The sequence below is a fragment of the Ascaphus truei genome, chromosome 13, assembly GCF_040206685.1.
Source record: "Ascaphus truei isolate aAscTru1 chromosome 13, aAscTru1.hap1, whole genome shotgun sequence".
Taxonomy (NCBI): domain Eukaryota; kingdom Metazoa; phylum Chordata; class Amphibia; order Anura; family Ascaphidae; genus Ascaphus; species Ascaphus truei.
The window spans coordinates 24,601,878-24,628,629 of NC_134495.1; the positions used below are offsets into that span (position 1 = coordinate 24,601,878).

Below are 26,752 nucleotides of genomic sequence, written 5' to 3' on the forward strand. Positions count from 1 at the left end.
AGCATCAACATAAGCTGCAGCTACAAAGTACAGTCTCCGGGATATGCTTAGCATATACCCCTGCCATGTGCTTTATGCAGTGCCTGGTTAAAAGAGTATTGTAATTTCATTTATTAACCTATTGTATAAACCTGTATGTTTTCTATGATCAGCATTACAAGCATGGAACCTAGTAACTAGTTGGCTGATTCAAAGTAGCCATGTGTACAGGAGAACATAGGCAGCCCAGCACTGATGTCCTTGTATTATGTTGCCAGTTATTTACTTGTTCTGGATGAGAATACACCCTCCATGTCCATGAGTTGTAATGATTTGTGACTGTTTGGGAGACAGGTTGCCAAGCGGAAAACAGCTCATTACATCAATTCACTTGCAAAATAAGTAATGTGCTTCCTGTGCTCTTTGTAATGAACTGTGTTTCTATGAATCCCAGTGAAGTTTATGCTGTAGAGATCAACATTTATAGTTTAGAAAGCAGCAGCAGCAGCTGTAACTCAACAACCTATTGTTAAGTGGCCAAATAGATGAGCTTTATTAAAGGCGACTTAAATTCAAGCATCACAGGCCTATCCAGTATGCTATGAAGTCAATTTTCATGTCAGAAGCTTCATTCAAATGGCCTGTGTTTTTAAAATAATAGTAACTTTATTTCAGATAGTGCTCTTCTCCCAATGGGACGCAAGGCGCTTCACAATTCCAATATAGCACACAGGAACATGTACAGACTCTGGGACACAGTCCCTGCCCAGATGAGCTTACAATCTATGTTTTTGGTGCCCTGAGGCACAGGGAGATAAAGCGACTTGCCGACGGAGCTGAATCCAGTTCCCCTGGTTCAAACTCAGTGTCACTGTTTACAGTCAGTGCCTTGACTCACGGAGCCGCTGCGACTATTGGATAATTGTAAGAACAGCTAGCGGCTAGCATGTGACAAGCATGACAGGACCCAAAGTAATGAGCAGGGCACAAATAAATACATCCCTTACTCTCATTGCTATTGAAACATTCAGTTATTTTAATTAGTACATTGTTTTCTTTCTTTGGCCAGTTACATGAAATTACCCATTTAAAGGGGCAACATGCGTCGGAAGCAGGGGGTCGGCAGAGCTGAACCGCGTTAAGTACAGCTCCGGAGACCCACTGGTCCCCGAGATACATAATGGGAAAGATTACTTCCTAGTATTTAAATCCCCCACATTACACGGGCCAATAGGAAGCCACAACAGATGATCTGACAGCTTCCTGCTGGCCCGTGTAACACAGGAAATTGAAACCACCGTTTTGTTTCCCATCAAGGGAAGGGTACCGGTGTTACCCTTCCAGCTATGTATCTCGGGAACCAGAACCTGAAATAAACGTGGTTCAGCATCGGAACACCTCCTCCTTCCTACCTATGTAAAAAGGGGGGGGGGGGGAAGGTATATACAAAACAAACAGACAGAGGTAACGGCTCCTTTAAAAACCTGTTCATTTCGCCATCACATCTGATAGACCCGACAAAGATATTTTAAGGGTTTCACCTATGTTGTGCCAGGAGTTTATTTGATCAAAGACAGAATTGCTGAATGATTTTCAGTATTTATGATAAACAGTGAAATGTATGCTACAGCACAGGGGTAGCCAACGCTCATTCTCAAGGGCTACCAGCAGTTCAGGTTTTCAGGATATCCCTGCTTCAGCATAGGTGGCTCAATCAGTGGCTCAGTCTTCGACTAAGTCACTGATTGAGCAACCTGTGCTGGAGCAGGGATATCCTGAAAACCTAACCTGTTGGTAGCCCTTAAAGACGGGAGTTGGCTACCCCTGCATGTATGCTCTTCCGTGCGGTTTCCATGGTGTGTTCCTGATTTATTTGTGAGTTTGTCAAACCAACAATATGTTCGGGAAAGTTGCTCACTGTACTGTATGAGCTCCTAAGAGACGTACAGTACTGTATGTCTAGTTCTGCAGAGTGGGACAGCTGAATTTTCTGGACCGTGCTATCCCTAGAATGCATAATTACCACTCTTCTGTCTACAAGCACTATAGCTGGAGCACATTTCTAATTGATTCTGTACTTTGCTTATAAGACACAACACTTCCCCTTGGAGGTGGGAATTGGGAATAGCTGGATGCACTTTGGATGAAAAATGCATGTGCAGCTGGCCTGGGGAAATCCTGACCATAGCAGATGTAGGTTAAATGACACATCTGACAGTTAATTGAGATGTATGAACGCTGAAGTAAGACCCAGACGTTCTTATTTTATGGTTAAGGCTGTCAGTGAGAATAACTTACTTTGGGGCTCAGCACCTGTTCTTGAGAGATAAATATTTTTTTTATTAGTCGAGTAGTTGATACAACAATGGATTCACAATTCAAGAACCAATGTGTTCTCCTAAAATCTGATGATATATATATATATATATATATATATATATATGAACCATATCGTGAATTTAAATGTATAAATATTCTATAGCACTTTCTAACCACCTACAAACGCTGCTGCCAGAATCACTCTACTCTTTCCTAAATCTGTCTCAGCGTCTTCCCTGCTGAAATCCCTCTCCTGGCTTCCTATCAAATCCCGTATCACACATTCAATTCTCCGCCTCACTTTTAAAGCTTTACACTCTTCTGCTCCTCCTTACATCTCAGCCCTAATTTCTCGCTATGCACCATCCCGACTCTTGTGTTCTGCTCAAGGATGTCTTCTATCTCCCCCTTTGTATCTAAAGCCCTCTCCCGCCTTAAACCTCTCTCATTGGCTGCTCCAGACCTCTGGAATACCCTTCCCCTCAATATCCGACTAGCACTCTCTCTATCCACCTTTAAGACCCACCTTAAGACACATTCGCTTAAAGAAGCATATGAGTAGCTCCGTGGCTAATACTATACATATGATACATAAAGCTTGGCCCCCTGCAGACGCACTTACCAGAACGCCCTTCCACTGTCTCTGTACGTTCTCCCTACCTACTAATTAGACTGTAAGCTCTTCGGAGCAGAGCGTCCTCTTCCTAAATGTTACTTTTATGTCTGAAGCACTTATTCCCATGATCTGTTATTTGTATTATTTGTTATTTATATGATTACCACGTGTATTACTACTGTGAAGCGCTATGTACATTAATGGCGCTATATAAATAAAGACATACCGTATATACATACCTATATGCAATCCAGGACCAATACAACACCAAGAACTTCAACAGTCATTCACAGATTGCAAAAATAATGCAATAACGAGTTTCTGCTTGAAATTTGCCATCATTTTTAGACCAAACTGTGCCGTTTGTGTTTTTATGCCTGGGACTTCTTACGTGTTCATAAATCCTGCCACAACATTTCATTTCATGCAGATTTTCCTCTGGTGCCGTAATTAATGGCAACGAATAGTTTTGTGCTTATCAAAATAACAGCATGGACTTTTTTTTTTGTTGTAAATTGTTGGTTGGTAAAGATGAGGAGAATTCTACAAGACACAAACTGCTCTTGTTTTTTACATCCATTCTGAGCCGAGGGATCTCTGCCCCGGAGCACAAGTACGTTCTACTGGAAAACTCTTGGTTGTGCTGCAATTTAGATCACTTCTCCAGTAATAGTGAGAATGTAGATATGCCGCGCAATGTTCTTGGTATTGATTGGCTGGTATTGTCGTATCCCCAGTAGCGGAATTCCCGTTTGGCCCTGGCCTGGGGCGGCAAAAATGTCTGCCCCCCCATATGCTTTTGCCGTGCTCTCAGGGCCTACCGGACCTAAAGGGAATGCACTTAGCTGTGTCGGCCGCCTCCTTTCTGCCGTCCCCTCCATCTCCTTTGGAATCCCCAGCGTCAAATGACGTCCCACGGTGTCTCGTTGCCATGGCAACGTGACGGCACGATGTCGCTTTACCATGGCAATGCGACGTCGTACGCCATCACATTGATGACATCGGTGGCGTCGTGTGACGCTGGGATTCCGCAGGAAATTGCGGGGGCGGCAGCAAGGAGGTGGCGAGTGCCTAAGGGCATTAGAGGTACGCGGACCTTTCATACAACGTCACGATCCATGCAAAATCTTCCCCTTTTTATGTCGCTGAAAAAGCAGTGAATGAGTCAGAGTTGGCAGACGATTCGGCAAACATTAACAGAGTATTCCAACTTAAATTGGGGAGCAGGGGGTCTCTGGAGATGATCCGTGTTCATTTCAGCACTGGAGATACCCTGCTTCCAGAGATACTCACCGCGGGAAGGTGCGGATGGTACTTTCTGGAAGGTTTAACGCCCTTGCGTCACTAATAGCAGCAACGAATGACGTTCAGGCTTTCTACTGGCCCGCGTGACGCTGGAGATTTAAACCTCCTTTTTTATTTTTCCCAGCAGCTCTCTTCCATGTAAATATCCAGGAATCAGGGGGTCCCAGGAGTTGACATTTACATGGTTCAGCTCCGGAGATCTCCTGCTTCAAATACGTGTTAAAAAAAGAGGGACAGGAAAATGTTTTATGCAGCGGGAACTGATCCGTTAAGTCAATGTGCATTGCAATTTTGCTTAACATGCTAATTTTCTAAAATCGCTGAATTCTCTAAATGCTGAGACGATATTTAGGGTACACACACTGTGTGTCACTCACTGTCTGGCAATATTTAGTTCAAAGCAACATTATTAGCCCTTGGAGTGTAGTCTCGTGGACTTCAGCATGGTCCTGTATATTAAGCCAGGGGTGCGCAAACTGGGGGGCGGAGATTTTGCTGGGGTGGGAACGGGACGTTGCAGAGGCCCAGCGATCTTCCACACGGCATTTAAATTAAATGCCGGGGGATCACGTGAGGCCCTTTCAACACTTTACCTACCCAGATTCAGCCTCACTGTGACGCATCGCCATGGCAACGTGGCATCAAATGACGCCGCGGGGACATGTGATGTGACGTCACAGCGTCATTTGACGCAGCTCTAAGGTAGGGGGGGCGCGGGCGACGCAGCAGGGAAGATAGGGGAGCGCAGCACAAAACGTTTGCGCTCCCCTGTATTAAGTATTGTCAAAATTAGGTCTAACCCCAAATATTTATTAAAAGGTAACAAAATAGTACTCTTATTTAACTAGCACATTAAAAAATAATGCCCTTTTTTCATTAGTATAAGAGAGAATCCCATACATCTGGCTGTCTCTGTAGAATCTTGCTCAGAGATTGTGCTGAGCTCCTTTAGTAATTAACCTTTCCGGCTCTGTGACCAACATCCATTGGGTTATAATAATGATCAATGCAAGTACAGAATATGGATTATGCAATCTTGAGTAATGAGTACATTCTACATAAAAAATATTGGCATGCATCTATCAAGCCATCTTGTTTCCATATAATGCAGCTGTAATTGATATACACATATAAATCGATAAGAATGTAAAATAAATTAAAAGACCAAGATGACGACTAAAAGTAAGATGGGAGGATTAAATCAGAACATTTGTTGGAGCGACACAGAGAAAAGAAACTGTAATATCATTGGGGAGGCCTTCATCTAGCAGTGGGTCAACAATGGCAGCTGCTGATTTTATTTATATATATAAAAAAAAATATATATATATATACATATATACATATATATATATATATATATATATATATATATATATATATATATATATATATATATATATATATATATATAACATCAGCAGCTGCCATTGTTGCCATTGTATACACACACACACACACACACACACACACACACACACACACACACACACACACACACACACACACACACACACACACACATTATGTATATCATCATCATCATCATCATCATCTTCAGCCCTTGTCGACCCACTGTAGGATTAAGCCTCCCAATGATCTCCCAGGTGCTGCGATTACAGCCGGTCTTCTCCACTTCGATCCACACATTTTCTGATTTCATCCTCCCATCTTGCTTTTAGTCGTTTTTATATCTCGGAATTCAATTTGATGGTAATTTCTTCTCGTAATACTGTATGTCCTTCCCACTTCCATTATAATGTTTTCCCCCTTGTGATAATGTTACAGACTTTTCTGTATATATGCACTCACACTATATATATATTTCCATTTGCTATATATATATATATATATATATATATATATATATATATATATATATATATATAGCAAATGGAAATATTACTGTATGCTCATTTGCATGTCTTAGACAGGTCTGCAACCCCGCCTTTCACCATTATCACACAGCACTTCCACTGCAGCAAGGGATTTTGGGAAATGACATGCAAATGAGCACTCAGTGCCACCTTTTGCTTCAAAACCATTCAACATGGTTCCCCTATAGGCTTAAGCTTGCTGCATGGTCACAGCATTGAGCACAGCCAGGGTTAAGATGCATACCCAGAAAACCACCCACAGACAGACAGACTGTTTCGACCTTAATGGGTCTCTTCAGTGTGGGGTTGGTTACACTGGCTATGCAACCTGCCAGACTTCCCGGCACCTATATGGATTTATAGTAAATGCACAACTATCATAAAAGAGACTTTAATACATAGGATCACTTGGGGAGACCCATAGCTGTAAGGGAAATAGGACGGGGATATCTGGGCTCGAAAAACATGAGTCTGGGGACATTGGGCAGCTCCGGTGTAATTCAACCAGCGTACCTGAAAATCATGCCTGTATGCCAGGGAGAAATAGGGGACTATCGGTAACTTTGGCCCTCGAACCCCTGCAAACAAAACAATTGCATTTCTACCCAAATATCCCACCTTAAACTTCCACTCGGAAAGTTTCATGACTCTAGGTCAAAGGGAACATGAAAAGTGGAAAAGCAGGGGACACTTTAACTTTTACATGTGATAATACACGGCCCCTGACTTATGGTGCTGTGTAGCTACCAGGGACCCACGGTTCTCGGGTAACCAGATGGGATTAACCTTTATTGTATAGCCTGGTTTACCCCCTCACCGTCACAAACTGGAAACCATTTCTCCCAGTGTTTAATGGTATCACTGGTTTCCAGAAGTGGACAGTTACTTGTAGATACCATTATATTATTTACAATGGAAAAAAACACAAAACAAAATTGGAGCGCCATAAAGTTTATGAATAGCTATTTTAGCTGAGCGATGAATCTCATGAAACGAAGATATTATGCAGAATAACATTAAGCAAATGTGTCTGGAGGCATAAAGTCAGCAGTATGTCTTGTAAACTATACAAAAGGCGACTTCGAGAAATAGATTTAAGTGGTGCCAGGAAGTAGCGGCAGAAATCATTATGGAGCGTGCCCTTATTTATGGCTTTGCTCGACAGATCAGCCAGCGCACATACATTTGCGAAACCCTTGAAAGTCTCCTTAGGTGGCTGGAGAGTTTTAATACAGTTGAAGGGTTATCAGTTATAGTGTTAATGGGGGGGGGGGGAGGGGAAAGGCAAAATAAATGACTTAGGAAAGTAAACTCTTGAATTAACCATTTGAGTGCCGGAGAGGTCGGGGCACCGGAGTGCCCTCTGCTCCTCCGGCACTGTGCGGTAATGCGACCGCTTCCAATTGTGGTCACATGGCCGCGACAGCCATTTTCTAGGAAGCGGAAGAGGAGGAGTCCACGCAGGACACAAAGCAGGAAAAACAAACCTCTTTGGGCATGGCATAGCCATTGCATCCTGGGACTCCCGGAGTCTCAGACCACATGAGGGCTAAAGGAGCAGTTCATCCAGCTTGTTTATTTTTTGAACCCCCCCCCCCTATTTAACAAGAGTCGTAAGCAAGGGTTCTCTGGAGCTGAACTGCTCCTGGGAACCTCTGGCTCCTGAGATACTTACTGAGGAAGGTGCCGCCAGTAGCATCACCTACAAGGGAAACAAATTGGCATTCAATCTCCTGCGTTGCATGAGCCAATAGGAAGCTGCAATGTCACCCGTTTAACATATCAGATTTAAACAACAGAAAGTAACCAGCAGCACCTTCTAAGTATCTCAGAAACCCGAGGTTCCCAGACCTGAGATTAATGTGGTTCAGCTCCAGGCGACCCCCTGGTTTTCAGGTTTCAAAACGGTCTTCTAGGCCTTGGCAGAATACTGATCCATTCACACTGATGCGTTGTTTTTGCTTTGCAGTTAAATGTGCACGTCAGCAATCCGATGGAAGAGCAGAAAGGTCTCCTTTGGATTCTTGATGAAGAGGTGCTCATCCCAGGTTCCAACGACAGCACCATCCTCAATCGCCTGTGTTCATATTTTGAAAGTAAAGGAGATGATAAACAAGGTAAGAAATCGAGGGGCCCGTGTCCGCCAAGAGGTTTTTTTAATTGACCTTTGTGTTGGCGCGTCAACATTTCCGTGCTAAAAAAAAGACCACAAACCTACCTAAAAAAAGTGTACCGCTTATGAAGACTTCATACATACGATGACGCATCATTTGGTATTTGAAATTAATTTCAACACATTGCCTTATGTTGAATACCTGATTCATTCAATTTAAATGAACATAGAATTATGTATTTTTTTAAATTTTTTTAGAACTAGTGTTAGGAAATACCAATTATTAGTGTGATATTATTTATAATAGCCCTACTGTGAAAATAATACATTTTGTTAACCTATATAATCATCCACACCGCATCAAATAAATAACCCCTGCACTAACACTATGGAGTCTTTTTAGGGTTTGCGACAAGTTGAACTTGGCGAATGATGTTGGCGCACTTTGATCTGGCGCACAGTAATATAGTTTTTTTAGTACATCTGTACATCTTACATCTGTACATCTGCAGTCCATTTCTGTGCACCAAAGCAAAGGAAAAAATTATTTTTTGATGCAGACAGAGAAATGTAAGGTTAGTACATAGGCGCAGAAATTGCGTTCAACATACCCCTATGAGAATTATATAAATGCTAAGGAGGAAAAAAAAAAGATATAGCTGTGGACGCTGTATGTGTGTATATGTATTATATATATATATATATATATTTTACACACACACACACACACACACACACACACACACACACACACACACACACACACACACACACACACACACACACACACACACACACACACACACACACACACACACACACACACACATATCAACTGTAAATATTACTGTATATTCATTTGCATGTCTTAGACAGGTCTGCAACCCTGTCTTTCACCATTATCGCCCAGCACACACACACACACACATAATCTTAATAATTGTGGTGATATATATATATATATAAACAGAAAAAGACTGCGCTCCTCAGGTGTATACTGACACTAATGTCTAATTGAAAAATGCTAATCTGACGTCAGCAATATAAAACTGGCATAAGATGGATGGATATTGTGATTGCTGATTGACTCACACTAATAAAAACACACAATGCGATAGATATTAAATGCTAAATAAGCTGAATGTTAAAAGCTACTGCTAAACCTGCTATACCAATTGAAAGATATTGAATTGTATTGCTACAAACATGCCGTGAGTGTGGATAAATGATTATAATAAATACCACTCAGATGGAGTCCCCCCAAAAAATGAAAAAATACGAAAAAATATAAAATAAAAAATAGAAAATGAAACATAAAATTAACTGAACAAAGGGTCCATGAATTAGGATCTGGCTGCTCTCCGCAAGGACCAACGACCTCCCAGAAATCTGCGAACAACAAGAAAAGAAAGCACCCGTTCCTAGTGCAGCATGAAAAAATACAATTTAATAAAAAATGGTAGAACCAACAAATGCAAACTCACAAACGAATAAAAGGTAAAAGCATGTAATGAGTATACTCATTCGCCAACTGCACACGATGTAGCTCTGCTTGCACGCCACTCTCTCCTTCCGTGTAGTCCCAGCTATTCTTGAACCGACATCCGGTAGAGGTACAGGAACTGCACAGCCACAGTGTGACCAGGAAGTCCCAGCAACACACAAATGGTCCCAAAAGTGTCCGTGGTGTGTTGGCAGTGATCGATGAGGATATCCCCTGATGAAATCACCGTGAGAGTGAAGAAACGTGTAGGGAAGAAAGTTTTTTAGCTATTGTATATTAATATATACTCATCGATCACTGCCAACACACCACGGACACTTTTGGGACCATTTGTGTGTTGCTGGGACTATTATCTGCCTTGCAGGGTCACAAGTACTACACTTCCCATCCGGATACCACTGAGAGGGTGGTGGACTTCCGGGTCACACTGTGGCTGTGCAGTTCCTGTACCTCTACCGGATGTCGGTTCAAGAATAGCTGGGACTACACGGAAGGAGAGAGTGGCGTGCAAGCAGAGCTACATCGTGTGCAGTTGGCGAATGAGTATACTCATTACATGCTTTTACCTTTTATTCGTTTGTGAGTTTGCATTTGTTGGTTCTACCATTTTTTATTAAATTGTATTTTTTCATGCTGCACTAGGATCGGGCGCTTTTCTTGTTGTTCGCTGATATATATATATATATATATATATATATATATATATATATTTATATACAGTGTTCGACAAACCTATACATTTGCTCGCCCCGGGCGAGTGGATTTAACATCGTGGCGAGCTCCTATTGGCCCAAGCAGCATACGTTTGGTACTAGGTGGCGAGTAGATTTTTTTGTGTGGCGAGTAGATTTTTTGGTGATGTGTCAACCACTGTTTATATATATATATATACACACACATTCATACACACAATAAGTCAAAATTCCATGCACTCAATGCTTAAGAGTTTATTGTAGTCCGATTACCTTTTCGGCCCCTTAAGGGCCTTTGTTTTGCGTGGCTTCTTCCGCTGGTGCATGTCCCGCTGCAGCATGTCACCGGTGGCGTTAACGTCGGCTACATCTGCTTCCTCTGCTGAGTGTAACTTTTATGAGGATCGTCTATAGTGGGAAGAAAGACAGTTAGATGGAGAGTGTCATGACAATAACAGTGCGTGAGCTGAGTGAGATATGTTTATATCATCAACCTACTGCTTCTGGTTGATGTATTTTGCAGCGAACGGTCCCATCCGTAAATGCGAACAGGCGCTTCAGCTCGAGATCCTCCACCAGCTGGGTAAAGACCCCGTCCGCTATGATGTCACTAACTGGATCAACAAAGCCAAACTAAATCTGTCAGCAGAAAACGCCATCCAAGTTCTGCAGCTGTCCAGAATGTAAGTAACCATGTTATAACATAAATGTATATTTTATATATCAATTTTAATGCCGACATACACTTAAAACTAAACCCTCCCTTTTTTTTAGAGGGTCATTTGAACCATTTGGTCTTCCAGGGTTAGATTATTTGATCTATTTTGACATCCTACTGGATTTTGAGCCTTGACTACTCACTCTGCTTTCATGAACTGGTTGATATTTAAGATTGTGGAGAGGATCTCCGTAACTACTTTGTAGTACTACTGAATTGCCTGTGTTTTTGTGGTTTCTTGGAAATTGTTATTGCCCTGTGAGTCAAATTTTCGGGGCGTGTCCAAGGGTATCCAGTAATTTCAACCTTCAGTCTATTTCATCATATGATTCTTCCAATATAATGCTCTAATTTCAGGGTACTTTTTTTGAGAAGGTGGAGACGTGAAGAATCAGAGCAGATTGAAATCTCATGGAGAATCCTAGTTAGGATAACAACCAAATATCACATTTAAATAATATTTAAAGATGGAAAATTTGCTGTTTAAATACGCAGAGCTTAGAAAGCACTGGGAATCTTTACCAAGGATGGAACTTAAAAATTATTATGTTTAGCATACAATATGCCTCTGTAAATAAAAAATAAGGCATGTTGGACCCGAGTAGAAATTATATCACAGGCAGCAGTAGATATATACTCTTGTGCTGCATTCTGTCAGTCCTCAAATGATAAGCTTCATTAAAACACACTTTGAGCCAGCTGACTTTTATAGCTTTATCGGGAGAGCTGGTACATGTAATTTCAATTGAAATGTAATCAGAACATTATGCTCTTTACACCTCCAATCAATATAACCGGCAACGAAATAACTCGAGCGGATTTTGATTTCGTTCATTTGTTTTACTAATGGCTTTAATTCCTGTACCGGGAGAGAGGAGAGCGAGATTAACAGAGGCTTTGGATTTTAGAACCTGGCACAATATTTCAGCCACATTAGCTCAGCTCCCATTGCACACACAGCCATTATTATTCAGTCATCTTATCACAGCATTAATATTGTATGCGGCAACGTATTGGAGCCTTGCTCTCTATTGATTCCTGTTGAGATTGAGTTTGATATCATTGCAATCTACGGGAAAATGGATGTTTGGACGATGCTGATCCTGGCAGCAAGATGACAGTGCTCAAAGGGACATTAACAAAATGTAGCAGTGAGGTGCGTGAATACAGAAGAGTACAGACCTGCTAGTACAAGTACAATGTAGGACTTTTGTAAGCCCTTTTCAGCCAGAGCGGCATGAGCACATTTGTAATGCAGCAATTTGTGCTGCACAAGGTAGCGAGACATGGGGGTGCGATAGGGTCGATTCAAGTCAGTGGGAGTTTCCATGTGGTCCTGCCGCCATCGGCACTACTGCACATTAATAAGTGAACCCCAATGTCTCTGGTCGTGGAGAGATTGCCTCCCAAATCTTGCCCATTACAGGGTTCCATGGCCATTGATATAAGCCCAATGATGAGGTCAGCGTTGGGGATATGGCTACCTTGGAAGAGGGAGCAGTTCCTCTCCGCAGATGATCTATTTATTGCATAGGTTGGAAGCAGGGGGTCTCCAGGGCTGAACCGCATCAATTTCATTACTGTGGACCTGGTTTCCGAGATATACCAGGAAAGGTAGCACTGGTATGTCCTGGTTGTTTAAATCCACAGCGACCCGCAGGCCAAAAGGAAGCCACGATGCATTCATTTGCGACTTCCTATTGGGCCGCCATTTTGTTTCCTCTGGAGAGGTGGGTATCTGTGCTCCCTTTGCAGGTGTGTATCTCGGGAACCAGAGTGAACCCTGGCGCTGAATCCCTGTTTGTGGTAATCTGTTGCCAATGTTTCCAGCAGTTTGAGCTGTAAACCGGAACAACAGATAATGTTACCTTAGTAATATCAGGATACATTGTAGCTGCTGAGTTACACAGACTGAAGGATTGATTGAAACTGAAAGTCGGCCATTTCGTTAGGCACACAAGCAGGATTTTGACAGATTTATAACAGGAGCACCAAACGATTGCCAGTTTTGGTAAGAATTAAACATTGTCACATGCTTTACATATAGAAAAGAAAAAATAATAATAAAATAGCCGGGAAACCTGTACTTCTGCGTCCTAGACTGTAAAACCCTCGGGCGTGGCCCATCTCCCCAAAAACCAGGAGCCTTTAAAATCAGAACTCTTCATCAGTAAATCAACAGGACGCGAGCTGGGGGCTGTAAGATCTGGCAACGTAAACCTGCGGCCATCCACTTCCAAGCTTGTAACACTGTGTCTCTTATCTGCACGCCAGCGACTACGTGAAAGATCTGTTCTCGCCCCGAGCCAAGTTTCCACTGATCTGCCGATCGGTGGCCGGCATGGAGGGGAAATCCCAGCAGGCCTTGCAGAGAATAAGCTGCGTGAGAAAGACGTTTGCCAGCAGCTTCGCGGCCGTAAGGAGGAAGTCGGTGTGTGCCCAAATCAAACTTCAGATGGTGAGACGGCTACGGTACTATGGTACCTGCATATCAAACACACTTTGGTTATTCTCTGCACGTTACGATAGCAGCATATTTTTGGATGAAATTGCCATAGTCCCTTTTCTTTGTTAAAAGGCAAAAAAAAAATCTGAATATTTAACCTTTTTCGCTGCTGGAGGCCCGGGGCAGTAGAGGGCCAACAGGACCTCTGCCATTTGTGGTCATGTGGTCATTCCAGGTGCATGACCTCCCCCACCTGATGTAAACAGAAGTTAACCAGCCCCTGGAAAATGAGCGTTGTTGCCATGATGTACCCGGTACCTGTAAATCCATAGGGGCTTTGGCATGCCAGGTATGGGACAAGTAGAGATGGGCAAATTTGGGGGGGCAAATTCGGATCGGCCGGTTCCTTTGGGTCAGGGGATTTCAGCGGATCCATCTCAAAATGGTGATTCGCGTTTTTGCGGATTTTTAATTATTAATATCAATACACTCCGCGGAATCCGCAACCCGTGGATGGATTTGGAAGAATCCGCGCCACGGATTGCTGAATCTGCGGATTGGATTCTACAAATCCAGCCACGGGTTGTATCCAATGGCGTTTTTTTGACGAATCTGTGCGGATTGAAATTGGCCAAATCCGTTTGCAGATTTTACACCGAAAAACGGATTTTGGACGGTAACAATCAGTGAAAATCCGGGAAACAGATTTGGGCGGATTCGCCCGTCTCTAGTTACAAAGAGACTTTGGAGGTTAAACATCACGGTGCTTTTATTACCCGTAGCATGCTTCACTTAGCGCTATTTACCAGAGTACTTTGCTCTTACTTCGCTCTGTTAGCATCTGCTGGTGGCTTGGGGGTGTCGATAGGAAACGCTCTGGAAGTGTTATACAGAATGGGTTCTAGGATATTCTGCACATCTCCCTGTTATTTGTTCTGCTGAGAAAATAGACTACAAAAATGAGAATACAAAAATGAGAAGGGAAAAGCAGAACACTGTAAAAAAATATAAAAGTCCACCAGCACGTGGACTTTTCCTCCGTGATATGTGAAAATAGAAACGGAGAACACACCACAAACAAGTGGTGTAATACACGTCGACAGTGCTAGTAATATCTGTAGAGAAGTGGAGTTAGGGAACTTTACACTTGCCTGTATTTTTGTTCCCGTAGAGTCTACTCCTCTATATACTTCTTGCTGTTACCAGCACCACTCTTCCAAGGCTCAATGCCTTTGTGTTTCAAGAGAAGACCCCTCACAGACCCCACAGGCGCTGGACATGCAGAGAGGCTGTGCAGTGTGTGCAGTGTGTATGTATATACATTGTATCTGCACTGTATACAGTATCTGCACTGTAAGCCCCAGCGGGATCCGGCTCCTCCAGGCTCTGCCGCCCTCTCTGCATGTCCAGCGCCTGTCGACGTGTGTTACACCACTTGTTTGTGGTGTGTTCTCTGTTTCTCTTTTCACATATCACGGAGGAAAAAGCAATAAGACCACGCGCTGGAGGAATTTGATATTTTTTACAACGTTTCATGTGAGGAGGAGTTTGAATGACCTCCTGGGACTCTGGCTGCGGGACTATAAGTATTTATTGCATTTTATAGTATTAACAGGATAGGTGCCGCTTGACCACCTTTTTATTCATTTTAAAGCAGAACACTACCTGATAGGAGACTTAGAAATGATCAGAGAGGAGCGCTCCAATCGATACAAAATTGAAAAATGTAATGGATCCTAAGGACATACTTAGGCAGACAAGCCCACACCTACGCGTTTCATGCCTTGGCGCTTTATCAAGGTTAATATAGCATACTCTCCGGAATAGCCTAAGAAATCTGGATCATATTTAAGAAACTTGATCAAGAAAGCTGTGTCGATTCACTAAGATGCTAATGAGGTGAACATACAATGTTTGACTTGCTGTAAAGTTCAGATATCCTGAGCTTGAAAAAAAAAATCCACTGTTGTCCAGATAATGTTAATGGTGCGAAGCCATGATACTTTAAGAGATCTTCCCTTGCCCATTCCAACACCGTTTTTATTTAAAAAATCTGATGCTACATTCAGGAGTTGAAGTGTTTTTAATATTAAGTGTAGGGGAGGTTAAAATGGAGCTCTACCTGAGGTTACAATAGTTACTTTAAACTGCACTGGGCCCCGGGGGAGAACTCCATTTTAACCTCCCGGACACTTAATATTTTAAATGCTAATACCTCCAGAACTGAGCATCAGATATTAAAAATAAAGTGTTGGAAAAGACAATAAAAGATCTCTTAAAGTAAGTTAAAAAAAAGTTGATTAGTGCAGACTGCTGCATTAATAGTGGCCTATACTTTAATGCAAATGCATATCTTATACATAAATGTTCATTCACACTTAAAGTTTCAAGACAGAATATTAAACACCTATCTGCATTAAATCGATATATAGCACTTGTATATACTGTATAAAGTACTAGGACCACTTGAAAACACAAGTTACGCCTTAGTGATAGATGACACATGGCAGGCTGTCTTCAATATTTTGTAACACAATCTATCATAAATTCAGGCAGATTTAAAGCACTGATTGATCCCCACCAAATGTAAGCTTACGGTTCCAAAATCAAGGGAGTCTCCTTGGAGTGTTGCACTATCTCACCTGCAGACACAGCTCCTGCATTGCCACCGCGCTTTGCTTGGGAGACAGGGGCTAAGGAGCCTATTCTATATCCGCCAAAGTGGCCATTTGGGCCATTTTCGACTGAATTCTCCATTCAAGTCAATAGGGAATTTCAGCTGAAAATGGTTCGATCCATATCTTCGGCGGATAAAGAATAAGTCTGCACGTCAATATGACCGAGTAACAAATGAGGTTGATGTCATTAGGCCTAAGGCCACTTCACTGGACATAAGGTGACTTATTGTTTAGAACAGATGAGTAAATCTGGACTTAAAAATATCTGTTAAACTGGGTGAGAGACATGTTCCTGGAAACATACCCAGTGCAGGTAAACTTGAAACAAATGATAGCGGCACAGATTGTTTGTTTTTAAGGCCTAATTCACGTGAAATGAACTTGAGCAGAGTATAAAAAGGAAGAGAGAGAAGAAGCAGATGCATGGTAGAAATCCCTTGAATAGAGCTGTAGGACAGCAGCAGCAGAACTTCCATCCGCTTCAGACTGGGGTTTCCTTCACTTTATCACGGGCATTTTAGACTGTTCTCCGAGGTCCTGGACACATCGGGTGTTTGGGGTATCCACCGGATATGTAAAAACAGAGACGGTATCAGGAGCATTTGTACATGCATTGGGAGTTTCATAAAGCGGGTCCGGGGCTGTCGGTATGTATGGCTATGTCTGGGACCCCCGGACCCACGCAGTGTATAATAGCGTAATGTTCTCAACTATACAAACATCTGGACTTATGCTTAAACGCTATGCAATCTGGGCGAGTCACTGTATCTCCATGTAACTGGATGATGATGATGATAATAATTGAGATATGAAACTCACTGATTTTCTGTGAGTTTCACTGATTTAGTCTCAGTAATTTTTACCACTTACCGCCTTAATGACCTTAACCCTTTGAGTGCCAGAGGGATCTCCTCAGTAGAGATGGGGGAATTTTAGGGGGCAGATTTGAATCCACTTTGAATCGTCCGGTTCCTTTGGTCCACGGATTTCTTTGGATGAGTCTCAAAAATGACACAAGATGATCCATCCGTCGGATTCCGTAATCAGCTGACGGGTTTTAATAATCCAATCACGCGGATTGCAGAATCCGACGGATGGATCGTTCCACCAGCGGATTGTATCCAATGGGGTTTTTTTGGATTAATCGCGCGGATTTAAACAATCCGTTGGCAGATTTCACACCGCGGAAGGGATTTTGAATGCCAAATTAGGGAAAATCCAGGAAACGGATTTGGACTGGTTCTCCCATCTCTACGTCCTCAGGGGAGGTCACATGATTGTGATGTCACTTTGGTTCAGATCGTGTTCTTTCAAAAAAGCTAAAAGCCCATGATCAGCGACGGATTTCCCATTAGGCCCGATAGTCAACATTTTGGGCCTGATGGGAAGGCACTTAGCTGTGGTGGCCGTGGTAGCCACATCCTTGCTGCCGCCCTCCTTCTCCTTAGGAATCACAGTGTCAAATGACAGCCTGGACGACACACGGCTTCTCGTTGCCATGGCAACGTGACGTTGCGACACCAAATGACGTCATACCGTTGCATTGCCATGGCAACGAGACGCAAATTCGCTGGCCACAAGACGTGGTAGATATATTATCCGGGTCTCAAGGGGTTATTGTAGTGTCATTTATAAAGGCCAGTACTTTTCCATACAAATCTTACTGGTTTGGGTGCTAATAATAAGGGTAATAGCGTTTCTTTCTTCCTTTTAGAATCTGTCATACAGGCCAAAGCATCAGAAACCTGTTAACAGCATTACACCCCAGAGGTGGCTGCACAAATGTCATTTGCAATATAACTGACTAAGCTTTACATTTCTAACTTTCATTTAATGAACAATTCTATTAGTTGTCTTTTTAGGCTGGTATGAATTAAGTGGATTATACTGTACATTTCCGACGTCGCTTTTCAACATTGTCTTGCTACCATGAAAGTCACATTTGTTCTCGTTGTTTTAGAATTTCCTGACACATTTTTTTACACGAACGTTTCAACATTTTCATTGAACTTGTTTTTTTGGCTACTGAGTAGAAAACTGCAACATGTGGTAAAAATTAACGAGATCGTAGGCTCTGCAGAGAATTTCAGCCGAACACTTCTCTGCATAAAATGATCTTACACAATTTGATTTCTGCTTTCCTTGTTTGCCCCAGGATGCTCTGATGAATTTGCTAAAACGGTCCCAGATACATTTTGTACACTGCCTGGTCCCCAGACTGGGGATGGATGGTTCAGAATGCAAAATCTCACAACTGTGCAGAGGAGCAGCAGGAGATCCAATTATCGATGTCCCCACTGTGAGAATTCAGCTTGCCGGAGCCCAGCTATTAGATGCAATGCGTCTATGTAGGATAGGTAAGAGAAATTAGTATTTATTGGATCGACCAGGGTTGTTTTTAAGGGGGTATCATACCATGCATAAAGAGGCCTCGGCTTCGTGTTCATTGATGATGGATTTTGTGGTTAAATATATAACTCACTCTTTGCCTTCGACCAGGGGTATTTTTGTGCAGAAAACGCAAGGGAGTTGAATTATTTATTGTCCTTTAGATATAAACTCATTTTTCTTGGTTTAGTGTTCTTGTACTTTCTTTCCTACAACAACACCATGAATGTGCTGCAGTGACGCTCAAGGGGCTATTGTCAAGTTCAAAAATACTTGTGTGTAGTTAAATTTGGGGCTAAGAGACAAATTGAGTTTGTGTTTCTTAGGGCTACATCCATAAAGCCCTGTCAATCCCCCCCCTTGTCAATCCCCCCCTTGTCATTCTCTTCTCCCCAATTCTTTCCCCCTCTCTCTGCCTGTCATTCTCTTGCCCCCTCACACACACACACACACACAAGCCACTAAAATTACACACACACTCTGGTCCATGCTGTTTCCTTCTCTGCTTGGCCCCACCCCCTTACACCTCATTCTAATTGGCTGCATTACACCGCAGCAGCCAATCATGATGGAGGAAAGTGCTCAGATCCCTGCTCTCTCCGTGATCTGGGAAATCTGTTGCCCCCCAAATTTTGCCGACCTAGGCAGTCGCCTAGTTGGCCTAATGGTTACACCGGCCTTGTCCGCAAAGTTAATTATATACAAAAAACATACAGTTCATTAACATACATTAGGCTTAACATCATGTTACAGCGGCATAACTCTGGGTTATCTTCCATTACTCTGATCCAGACCCTGAAAAAGGTGGATTTGAGAAAGAGAGCAGAGGAAAATAACGTTATGTTAGTTACGTCAGCTAACTGTGGGATTATACCCACCCAGACCCTGTAAATCCCCACATTATCCCTACATTATAACGGATAAAGTATAAAATAGTATACAGGCTGAGATGTAGCAAACCTTACCATTTGCTTTGCCACGGCCGCTCACGGTCACTGCCTGGAAGGATTAAAAAGTAAAGGTTTACGGCGCTGGGGACAGTGTCTGCCACGATCGTGCTGCAGGTAGGGTCCATGCTTCCGCAGGGGACCCCCGGCAGACACTGTCCCCAGCGCCGCAGACGTTTGCTTTTCTCTCCACGGCGCTAGGTACAGTAAGACTGGCTACATCTGTACACACCAATCAAGTACTAACAGTACTGTAATACAGCCAAACATGCGGCTGCACTAGGAAATATTCGGAGCGATCTGGAGGTGCCGGATAGTTTGGGCATGCATTCTGGTTAGTTTGGGCATGCATTCCGGTTAGTTTGGGCATGCATTCCGGTTAGTTTGGGCATGCATTCCGGTTACTACATCGCAGATTTGTTTAGGGATGTAGGAGAAATTCACAGATACTAAAGCTTGCCGGTTGGTAAAATGTTGGATAAATAAAGCTCTTAATGTTTTGGCATTATCACTATCGTCCTTTATAGTTAATACTGGCTCTCTGCGGGAGAAAGCACGAATTAATGTTACATTTATTGTCCTTCGAAGATACAGTTAATGTCGTGACGTTAAGTTAGGTTTACACCGTGTTATGCGACTTAGCAGATCTTTGTGGATTTCGGCATTAGGCGCTTGTTCAATTTGCTGTGAATTTATGTTTCCTGTGCCTGAGAGGATTTTGATTTAAATGGAGCTGATCTCTTCTCCAGCATGGGCAAGAGGATTCCCACCATTTAAGTAGGGTCCTTTGTGTCCGTGGTGTGCCAAAGTAATCTCCACCAAGTTTGCATGCTGCAGCGCTATTGAGTGTTTTGGGGATGGCTCACAGGAGCTGTTATGGGAGTATGTTCAATGGGGAAGTTGATTTATCTGTTAATAAAACGTTATTCACTCCGACGTAAGGTTTTCTTCTTTGTTATGCCTTAGCACTTTGGAAATATGCGGTTCTATTTGTTTTTTGGGCAGAATTAAAACTCTGTTCTTTCTCATGGGAGGTCATGCGTTTGCTGGGTCTTGATTACATGCATATTAAATGATTTCCAAAGGGTACTGTACATGCATTTCAGAAAATGGAAACGGAATTGCTGTGTGCTTGGATTTCTTGAGTTTTTATTCTTCTGCTCAACGTTTTTTGATATATCATACAAGAAACTCTCCCTAGTGACGTACGGTTACAGGGAGTGTCCCACCTGTGAAAATTGAAAACCCTTAGTAATAACACATTCCATATTGGTCGATTAATTATTTAAGAAACTTTTATGAAGTTTGCAAAAATAGGTCCTTAAAAGCCTAATAACAAAATATTGGAGAACATTTTGTTAAGGCTTCATTAGGATCTCAAACTCAGGCGAGAAAAGAATGCATTAAAAATGCAGATATTGTCCTCATCGGGACTGATAATGGTATCCTAATGTCATGCCATAAGAAATGCAAAGTAAAAGGGAAAAGTCATAGTTTGTTTGCAGATACAAGGTTTCTAACAGTCTTATCATAAAAGAGATTGTAAAAAAATCCTCCAAATTAAAGTGGTTTACTCCACTGGGACCTGACAGAGTTTTTTTACATGCTAAAACAATGCAGAGTTTGCTATATCCTATTTTAATATGAGCATCGTAAGTCATCCTATTGAAACTCCCTGTATTGCAGTATTGATCCAGAACTGTCCCAATACTTACTCTCTCTTGATTGTGTCTGGCACATAGTTTATTCATCAAGAAGTCCCCTAGTCTTTCTTCATTTGGGGAGTACTGTAGTCTTAGTGAAGTAGCAAAAGTGTTGGTTTGGCTTTAAAAGTGTGGATTAAATCTGTAATTCATGCTTATATTTGATAATGCTTTAGATAAATCAGCTGGAACAGAATAATGATGTGTAAGGGAGGTCAGTTAGGAGTCTGCACAGTAGTTCTTTCTCAAAATAAAGGACTTTATGTCCAGGACTGGGAAAGCAAACTTATCAAGGCACTTACATAAGCAGTACAACAGAACATAAGCAGTCTTTTAAAGTTCTTATCTAGGTAGTGGGTAAGGGCCCCAGCTTTCTCCAGGTAAACTTCTGTTGCAGGCTGTGAAGTACTGCTGTTCCCAGGAAGCCCCTCTGGGTAATTACGATCTTGTTTCCATGCAGGCTTCTCTGTGATGCAAGGTTTTGATTCCCCCCCCCCCCCCCAGGTAAATCCCTCTGGGAACAGCTACCTGGGTCCCTGCAGGCTTGGAGCATGGGGCGGGGTTTAACTCCCAGCCAGTCCCAGGCTATCTTCCTGTGACCCGCCTCTCTTGCCGATTCAGGAACACTGGCAGGCCGTAACTTCTTGCCTTTTAAACCCTGCTCCAGCAGGAGTTTATTTAAAACACCAGGGCAGACCTGAGAGCCAGTGTGTGGTCACCTGATACTAGCAGGGTGAGAGATTTAACTCTACACCCTTTCACATGATACAGTAGCATCGTTCCTATCTTCAGTAATGTCATTGGACACTATGGCCCATGTTCATGACTTGTGCAACGTTGATTGTGCTACTTCTTCCTTCCTTCCTTCTAACACGGCCACCCATAAATAAAACACACAGACCATATTGGATGCAAAAGTGGAGCAAGAATACTCCTCCAAGTTTAGCAAGTCGAGAAATCCATTGTTTCCAATGTTTGGGTGATAAAAGGTCACAATTTATTATTCGTACAACTTGAGATTGAAATTGCATCCTCAGACCCCCTGGTCCCTAACAATGTATAACCATAGAAGCTTAGGTCACAAAACCATGCCGGTCACTTGCTGTCCTCCCTACCAACTCGGTGAGCATGTGCCCATTTAACCACAACAGTAACACCCTCCAGGGACCATGCGCATGGAGTATCAGCCTTCACAATATCAACCAGTTACCACCAGCTAAACACTGAAATACCTTACAAACTCAGCGAAGTCACCAGGCCCTCAGGATTTTGTTTTGCCAATGGCACCCACATATGTCTCAGCACCAATTTCAAGTAATCAACCATATACCTCTGATCCTCCTTACCTAACACACAAAAAATCTTGGCATTTCAAAGAAAGAACAAGAGATGGAACAGAGACAAATCCACAAAATATTTTCCATCATACTGACAACCAAACAAGTTTGAATTAATAACAAACAAAACGCTAACAATTCCCCTTTTCCTGCCCTTACCAACTGAACTACCCTGTCAAAAGAAGTATAACAAACTCTGCACAATTCTTTGTCAATGTCATCTTATATCGACCCCTATGTTGGAATTATAAATGAGGGATCAACCAAAATTGTCATTGCTCCTTGGTGACACCTGTAAATTATCCCTTACCTCAATGGGGCCTGTCATCCGTCACAGTTTCACCTCCCTCCAATTTGTTTCCACAACTACTCACAGCTGTTCTGCCGCTGGCTTTAAATTACCTGCATGGTATGACTCCACCCTCCTCCTAAAGGGAATCCAAAAACCTGATGTAAACCTCTCCTCAATCATGTGTGCAGCCCTGCTAGCCTTATAAAGTCTTAACCACTGTAGTATCATGGCTACGCTCACTAGCGTCTTCGTCCCTAGCTGGTCCTTCCCCAAATCTTGCCATCCATTTCTCTCTTGAAACACGTAGACAAACCTTGCGCTTCTCCATACCCTGAGAACCCTAACTGTCATTAAACAGCCAGCAGAACACTTTCCTACTACCTGCATCATAAGTATAAGTCAAAGATCAAATTCCTTCTGATCCCACCACCTAGAAGGATGAATGACTAGTCCTTGATGGAATTTCATGTCGTTTGTCCACAACGCTTGGTCCCTATATACTTTATACAGTGTGCCCCCCAAATTACATCTAAGTAACCAAACAATCCTGAGCAATTCTCTGGAGCCTTTTCCCCAATAACCCTTGCCAACATAAAGTCTGCAACCATATATATCAAGCCTGCACCCAATTCTGTAACGTTTTGGGGATTAGTTGATATCACTTCTCCACCTCCTTCTCCTGACTGTGCAGACGCTTCTCCCTGGCCTGTACTGCTCCTCCCTTTCGGCACTGATCTGTTTGCTCAATTGCACTGCAGTGCTCAGCCCACCTATTTCCTGCCCTTTGCTCGGGCACAGGTCCTCCTCTGGTTCACTGTCACTGCTGTCCATTAAAGAAACCTCTCTGATCCTCTAACCACCAGCCCGGCTGACCACGCATCCACTACTGCAATGGGTCCACTGTTTCCTACTGTTGAAATGCATCTGCGTTTCCATCCGACCTCGTGCAGCCTTTCGGGATCCAGCCACCGCCAGAAGTGCGGCCTCGACCAAGGCAGACCGTATTGGAATGCAACTGCGTTCCAATGCGATGTTGTCCGGCTCTAATCCCAGCTCATCCCCTGATTTTGTCCTTCACTACTGAGTGTCAATCTCCTCAATACATGGTTGCTGCCATCTTGCGGGAGAGACCTACTTGGTTGAGCATGGGCACTCCTGTATGCCACGTGGATGTCCTCCTTCATTTTACCGGCACTCATACCACGGACTCCAACCTCCTTCTTCTGCCTGGCTGCCTCTTGCCTACCCCCTCTTGGTCTCATCGCTGGTCGATCCTCTGTGCTAGGATTTAGCCCCTATTGTGGGTGAGATCTCCTAACCCTGTTCCTACCCTGCTCCTGCATTTGTGAAGACACCCCCTCACTAACCCTGCCTATGCTGAAGTCCCCTAAAATGCTCCTTAAGCCCACTTTCTTCAATGCCTCCGCCCTAATTGTAGATAACAATAATATCTCTTCTATCCTCGCCATGCTGTCGCCTCAGACTCCACGACTCCCTGCTGCCAATCTATCTCTAGAACCCCTGCTCATTCTCCTATATTAACAGCGCCCGGCCTAACATGTTTGAATGCGAATACACACACCAAGCGGACAGTCACGTTTCCTGCATGCTGTTTCTGCCCCAACCGACAGGAATCCTTGTGCAACCGTGGCTAATCCTCAGCACCCTACCCCCTGCCCTTCACTCCCAACCAATCCCATTGCTCCATACACTCCAAGCAGTGCACCCTTAACCCGAGCGGATCCACTTTACATCTACAGTATCACGGTCACGCTGTCTTCCGCTTACGCCTTACTGCAACTCCTGGGTCATCTTTAAGCGGCTGACCACAGCACCTATGTAGTTAATGTTGTCTTATGATGCAGATTTCGCCCTCGGTGGCAGTCGTATGAATGCTGGTAAAGTGTCATTGGTAATTGCAGCTACTTTTTCACATTGATCTGAAGTGTATCACTGGATTTGTGACAAGCTGTTTATAAATAATTGTGTTCTCTGCAAGAAAATCCATGGTTAATTCTTCAATAATAGATTCAGTGAATGACGGGAAATGAAGAGGCGTTAGTTGTATATGATAAATACCAACCCCCTACATTAGGATGAAAAGCACAACGGCTTTCACTTAATTAATGACGTTGACAAATAGCTGCTAGGAAGTGGATATGAAATGACCTTCCACTTCATCCATTGTCTCTGTTTTAATTTTCAAAAATGTTGACTGTCTGACAGCTAATGAAATCTGTTTTGCTTGTCAGAGGTAAAAAATGTTGATCCACCACCCTCCCCCCACCCCCGAAAATGATACCCATCTACAGTACATTACTCTGTACATACAGCTCAACCCCGTTATAACGCGATCTGTTACAACGCGAATCCGCTTATAACGCGATGCAAGCGTGGCTCCCAATTTTCGTAATTTTGAATACTTTGCAACACGATTATTGGTATCTTAAATACTTTATTGTACAATGCATACAATTGTACATTATTTCGAACGCGGTCCGCTTATAACGCGATGTGATTCTTTGGACCCCAAGCACAGCGTTATAAGGGGGTTGAGCTATATAAACAAATTGGATGTCACCAGTGATGTCAACCTCCAAGGACTGTAATTAGTCAGATTTGGGGATTCTGGACCCCCAACAATGTATTTTAATATTTATATAATGTATGTAAGGGAAAAGATTTTATCAGTGAGACGCTGATTCTAGAAATCAGTGATACTCGCAGGAAATCATTGAGAGTCGTCCTGTCTTTGTCAGTGTCCGTAAAAAACATACCGCGGGATTTAAAGGCCGGAACAGATCTGTGAATTGTTCAATGTTGTGCTGTAAGTTTATAGAATGTGCAGCCATTCTCTTCATTGCTTTACACTGCGACGTTGTCATGTTCAAGAGGGTTTATATTTTCTATCCAACCGAGTCCACTCTGTACTTCCTTGTCCTATGTCCAAGGTGAGTTGCACAGCCAGCCAAAGCTCTAGGGCAGTGCTTTTTGACCTTTTTTTGGTTAAGGAACCTTAGAATTAGATTGTGAAATTCTGTGGAGCCCTAACCCTCTCTCTCCCCCCTGTCAATCGCTCCCTTCCCCTCCCCAATCCATCTCTCCTTTCCTCATTCATCTGTCTCTCTTTGCCCACCTTTCACACTTCCCCATCTCGGAGAGTTGTCTCAGATCTCGCCCCCCTGGCAGTCACGGAACCCCTACATGTGTTTTTTTTTTTTAGATAAATCAGTTCTGTACTACTGCTGCGGCCGAGTTTATTCGAGCATTTGCCCGTTCTCGGCCGCAGCAGTAACCTGGCGCGCGCCGGAGGGTGCCGGGCGCACGCCGAAGACACGGAGGAGCGCCCTCCGATCGGGGCTTTCTCTCTCCCGCTGCCGGGTCCCCCGGAACCGCCTGCCGCCGTCCCCCACATCGCGGGACACCAGGGCTCCCTCGGGGAGCCCTGGACGCGCATGCAGGGGGCGCAGGCACCCGATGACGCGTGATGAGGGAGTGCGGCTAGCATGCCGGGGCATCCCCCGGCTTGCGGAGCTAGCCGCACTCAAATAAAATGTGCCGCCTCTGTATGAGAAAATACTCGTAGCTTTTTTTTAAACAGCTGAATAATGTATTATAATGTAACAAGCATTTTTGTAACTGAAACTTCTTTGCTGGCACCTACAGGGTTTTCATGGGAAAAAATCCTTGCCTTGTAAGGGAAAACCGCAACACAAGTGACGTCATGGTACTAATAGGCGCGCGCATGAGCAAAAAACACTATGCCGGGGTCGGCGCACATGCGCAGTGGCGGCCGGGCTCGGCATGTGCAGTTGTGGCCGGGCTCACCACACGTGCA

At 43.3% G+C, this 26,752-nt stretch overlaps 1 protein-coding gene across 4 annotated transcripts in view; it reads left to right on the plus strand.

The window, feature by feature from the left end:
- The window catches only part of MYO18B (myosin XVIIIB), a 345,583-nt gene that overhangs the window by 137,676 nt on the left and 181,155 nt on the right, over nucleotides 1–26,752 (plus strand). For all 4 annotated transcript variants that reach the window (XM_075568959.1, XM_075568956.1, XM_075568957.1 and 1 more), the window contains 4 exons: nucleotides 8,066–8,213; nucleotides 10,929–11,088; nucleotides 13,398–13,581; nucleotides 18,403–18,604. In XM_075568959.1, coding sequence (XP_075425074.1) covers nucleotides 8,066–8,213; nucleotides 10,929–11,088; nucleotides 13,398–13,581; nucleotides 18,403–18,604 — 694 coding nt within the window. The remainder of the gene's footprint in view (nucleotides 1–8,065; nucleotides 8,214–10,928; nucleotides 11,089–13,397; nucleotides 13,582–18,402; nucleotides 18,605–26,752) is intronic.